At 43.4% G+C, this 4,862-nt stretch overlaps 1 protein-coding gene across 4 annotated transcripts in view; it reads right to left on the bottom strand.

Moving 5' to 3' along the window:
- Nucleotides 1-1,141: 1,141 nt before the first annotated feature.
- Nucleotides 1,142-4,862, bottom strand: part of itm2ba (integral membrane protein 2Ba) — a 24,333-nt gene continuing 20,612 nt past the window's right edge. For 2 of the 4 annotated variants that reach the window (XM_024264288.2, XM_024264286.2), the window contains exons 5-8: nt 4,273-4,410; nt 3,628-3,738; nt 3,398-3,548; nt 1,142-1,838 (exon numbers count right to left, since the gene is read on the bottom strand). In XM_024264288.2, coding sequence (XP_024120056.1) covers nt 1,750-1,838; nt 3,398-3,548; nt 3,628-3,738; nt 4,273-4,410 — 489 coding nt within the window. In that variant the 3' untranslated portion in view covers nt 1,142-1,749. The remainder of the gene's footprint in view (nt 1,839-3,397; nt 3,549-3,627; nt 3,739-4,272; nt 4,411-4,862) is intronic. The other 2 variants (XM_024264287.2, XM_024264289.2) reach the window with 2 other exon arrangements.

Raw genomic sequence — 4,862 nt, 5'->3', positions numbered from 1 at the left:
CTGGAGGCCGCCCGCAGAGCGTAAAGACACAGCCTTATTTAAATCCCTGCATGACAGCCGTGGTTTGGTGCTCCATTGTGTCACAGATCGTGTTGCTGGCAGGAGTGTGCACTCACACCAGAAAGGTGTGAGCATGGGTTCTAGCATAGAAAAGGTTACTTTATGTAGCCTGAAACTTCTGACGGTGGATTCTCTTCAAAGAACAGTTAAAAAAACACATTCAGATCTGTGGATACAGTTGATAGTATTTGGATTTATGATCATTATGGGTAACTGAACACCATCCACCTCTGACTCCATCATCATCCTCAATGAGCAGGAGTGAGGGACACGACTCCTCTGTGATGGAGATGCTGATTGTGGTCAAAGCAGGAAACTTTGGTCCATCACCGCACAGTTGAAGCAGCTTCTGCACTCTCAGCAGTTCTGTAAAAATCTCCACCATTCCACAAAAAATGTCAAATTAAGTTTGTTTTATCAAAGTAATTTTAGATTAATCTACAATGAAAACTTCATGAAGCAAAGGTTCATTTTTCCCTTTTAATGTTTCAAACTTTGCTTTTGTTGTTTGGACCCTCAGACTGTCAACTGTAAATATGAGGAATTGATATTGCAGCAGTAACAGAGTCTGATGCTCATCACTGCTGCCCTTTCTCTCATCACTGATGCTCCTCCCATCACTTTTGTGGCTCCTCCCACCATCACTGATGCTCCTCCCATCACTTTTATGGCTCCTCCCACCATCATTGATGCTCCACCCATCATCTTTGCAGCTCCTCATAACACTTTGCTGTCAGCAGGTCAAGTCAGTCTGTATAGTGGTGAGGTTATACAAACATTTCTTTTCACTCCGTTTTGGTTGATTATATTTACTTGATTTCTTGTAACATGTTTTTACTGAATGAATATGTGTGTCTATGACTAGGAGAAATTATAATGTCAAGAAGATAGCTTTATGTTCTAATCTATGAATGAATATCTCAAAAACACGTGTTATAGTTATGTTTTTATCTCTTTTGTCTCTGTTGCTGAAAATGGCTTAAAATAAAAAAACAGTCAATACGTCATTAGGATGTTGTGGAATCTGAACATGTCAATATTCCCCATCAGAGGACAAACGCACAAACAAGAGCATCAATACTTTCTATATTTGTTTATTGTTTCTTTTTACACAAATTAGTAAAACAAGTAAAGAAATCCCAACAAAATGACATTTAAAACTGAAGAAGCTGTGAAAAAAGTCAACCTATGGTTGTGTGCATTTTATGTTTCAATTTTTTTTTAATTCAAAGCAGAAAAAACTCTTTAACTCTCATTCTGCAGTTAAGAAAGAACCGAAGAGTACAATAATCACTACAGCAGATACAGTATATGAAAATAATAAAGTGTCCCTGGACTGACGAGCCTCAACAACCAGGATATCAGTGGTTCATCAAAACGTAATCAGGTTTAGTCTATCAAAATAAATGTTCACGCCGCTGCGCTTGCTTTGATTACAATAATTTATAAATGGATCCTCAGCTGAAATAAAGCAAGTTACTTTGGGGTAGGATTCCCCAGGATGTTCCTGTGCAGAAAGTGGAAAAATACCAGCGTCGCCTTTTTCCCCTCAAAACAATGCATGAATCTTTACCAAACTATTTCACATTTCACTTCCCTCATTCTCTCAAACTACCTGAAGCAAAGAAAAGAAGACAGGTGACATCAAGAACGCCCTCCCGGTGGCTCAATGGGCTGTGCTGAAGCGGCTCAGGGCTCGCAGATCTGAGTTTCCACCACAAACTTGTTCTCGAAGTGGCGGATCTTGCGGCATTTCAGCGCCTCACGCTTCTGAATACCTGTGGGAGAGCAGAACAGTCTTTAGAGCCGGGTCAGCATGGAGCTGCTAAAGGGGGAAGAACTTAACCCGAGAGGAGGCAGAACTTTCAGCTATAACATATGAGAACATTTAGAAGGTAAAAATGAGAAAAGAGTAACAGCACCAGAAGAAGTGTGTGCTTGATATGGAGTGGGCTCAGTGTGATCTTAAAGCCCCACTGATCATCTTTTGATTGATTGTAAAAGTGTTTCCAGTGGTCTTTTCATTATGACAGGGCCATTTTTAGACAAAACCCAAAAACTTGGGTTGTTTTCTAGGACATAGTTTCTGCAGAGCAGCAGGAGTTCATTAGAAGTCTACCTCTGAATTGTGTGCGGGACTGTTGTTGCAAAGCAACCCCACCCCCCCTTCCCATCAACCCATAACTGAGCTGTTTGTTTACACTCTCTCCTACTAGCTTCAAATCCCCACATAACGTTAGACATGCAAACAAATATGGTGTGCAACAACACCAGTATCCAACTGGACTAGTCATCTAGTCATCTACAAGTGGATCCATTAAAATGGAGCAGAGCAGCTCCGCCCCGCTCCCCTCCCAGCCACCCAGGCAAAGTGGCCTCATATGGTTTAAAAGTGGGCAGAAAATATGGGCCCAAATGGGTTTGTCCGCAGTTTCTGTGGTGGCCCCACCTGTGTTTGTTCACGCTAACCAGCCGCCTAGTACATAGCGTAACGTGCTAACGAGCTCCACTGTGGTGAGCTCCACTGTATTGAACTACCGAGCTCTGATGAAGCAAGTTAGCGAGCTCAGCTGTATCGAGTTAGCTCAATCGATTTATTATTCAAACTCTATGAAGAAACTTCTGATGAGGAATGTTGGGATGGATCCTGAACATATCTGAGAACGGCACATGCAGACGAGGATATTGAGAAGATGGCAGGAGAAGGGGAGCAGACTATTTCCTGGAGGAAAAAGCGAGCAACGAATTAGAAGATCTGATTTGAACATGGATCACTGAGCAAAGACGGAAAGGTCTGCGTGTCTCCAGGAAAATTATGACGGCTTTTTGATAAGGAAATGAGTGATGCCTCAAAAAGAAAAGAAACGTTCACCGCCAGGGGTAATCAGAACAATGTTCTCATCATTGCAATAAATCCTGAAATGTTCATTTGGTGCCGTTTATATTTTTTTGGGCTGAATTTCACCACAAAAATGAACCCTTTTCACCATTAACATTTTTTCCGTGCCAAATTTTGCTGATAGACAGCAGGGCTACACTGTATGTACATTGATACTTTTTAAAAAGTGGATGTTTTTTTCGTGGGTGACACACTGACGAGGACGGCTCTAGGATGACGTCACAAAATGGGCGGGACCCTAAAGGAGCAAAAGGCGGAGCCTCAAGGATTGAGCCGTTTTACTTCGGGCATGAAAAGAGTTCACAAAAATAACTCATATTATATAAATAACTTATTTTTAGTGCTCCAAGGGTAATATATGATCATGGATATGGAAATAGTTTACTTGAGAAAAACTTAAGAAAATCATGGTACGCCCCCTTGAAGTGAAGCACATACCCAGAATCCTGTCTCTGCGCTGCAGCTTGAAGGTCTCCTTGTCACGGCAGAGGTTGTAGATGAAGTAGCCGAGCTGGTCGACACGCTCAAGACGCTCCGTCACCACCATCTCCTCATGGACCAGGTATGACTGGGGCAGGTAGGTTCCAGCCTGGACAGACAGAAGAATCTTTAAACACACTGCTTTAAAGGTCAGTGTGTGGCCACTCATCAAAGGAGCCAGTTGTTACCCTGACATTGACCAGCAGCTCCATAAGGTCTCTGGGGGGCATGACAGTAGAGGTGTTGAGGGGGATGACATAGCACTTGTCCAGATTCAGGTCCAGGTATGCAGTCAGCCTCTGAAAACAAAGATCTGATGAGGACTCTTCTCTGTTTTCCTTCATCCATTGACCCTCTTCTTGACCTCTGACCCTCCTCTGGATGTAGGGTCCATCTCATTTACATCATGTTTACAGCATGTTTCCCTTCTGATCCCATCCCTCGTCCATCAAATCAGAACAGAGGGCACTGAAATAAAAACTGTCTTCATCTTTACTAAACTGGAGACTTCCTCTGAAGCTAAATGCGATTCATGCTGAAGGGGCAGGAAATGTTTTTGGGTTTAAGCGTCAGTGACGACGCCTCAGGAGTTAAAGGGTTATAAACTAGAAGCCCTTTTCAGCCATGTCTCCCAAACTCTCACCTGAACATCCCATCCTCTGGGCCATGTTCTTCCTTTACTTCATGAGCTTTTTCCACCTCATCTAACCACCTTTCTTGTCTTTCTCATTTTTTAGAAACTGAAAAATACCAAGGCCTTCAGAGCAGGTTCTGCTTCTGCTCTCATGCCTAACTCCTCATTACAGCCGTCGGACTGCAGTCAGGAGTCTCACCCTCTCGAAGTCGTGGACGATGTCTGCTGGGTCTCCATCTTCAAAGTTCGGAACGGGAACGCTGATAATCTCCACCTGCTCCTCCTCCAGGATGCGGATGGTCATTTCCAGCTCCCTCAGGCTGCTGGGAACATCCATCTGTGGAGAGTCGAACAGAAAACTTCTGTATCAGCTTGTCTAAGTCACTTATAGCAGTGGTACCCAACCACTGGGCTGGTCCGTGGACCCCTTACCACAGGGACGCTGAATTTTTTTCTTTTTGAGACGGAAATCTTTTATTTTGAAAATCGACTGGATTCTCTTGATTAGCTTGAGCACTAAAAGCCGTCTGGCGGCGTGTAACACGAGAGAAGTCGCATGTGGAAGCTTTATTTGCAAATGGATCGAGGGACGATTGAGGGAGAGAACAGACAAGAACAGGTGATTCTCACACACCGCGCTTGACAGCAGATAGATCTGACTCTCATGAACGAATCTAATCTTTAGAATGGTCACAGAAATGCTGAAACGAGCTCACCCATTCAGATGCTCATTTCAGAGAAGTTGTGAACAATGCAGGTACTTCCATGAAAAAAGGGAGCAGGGCAGAG

The sequence above is a fragment of the Oryzias melastigma genome, unplaced genomic scaffold (genome assembly GCF_002922805.2).
Source record: "Oryzias melastigma strain HK-1 unplaced genomic scaffold, ASM292280v2 sc00310, whole genome shotgun sequence".
NCBI lineage: Eukaryota > Metazoa > Chordata > Actinopteri > Beloniformes > Adrianichthyidae > Oryzias > Oryzias melastigma.
This window is presented reverse-complemented; position numbering and strand designations above follow the sequence as displayed.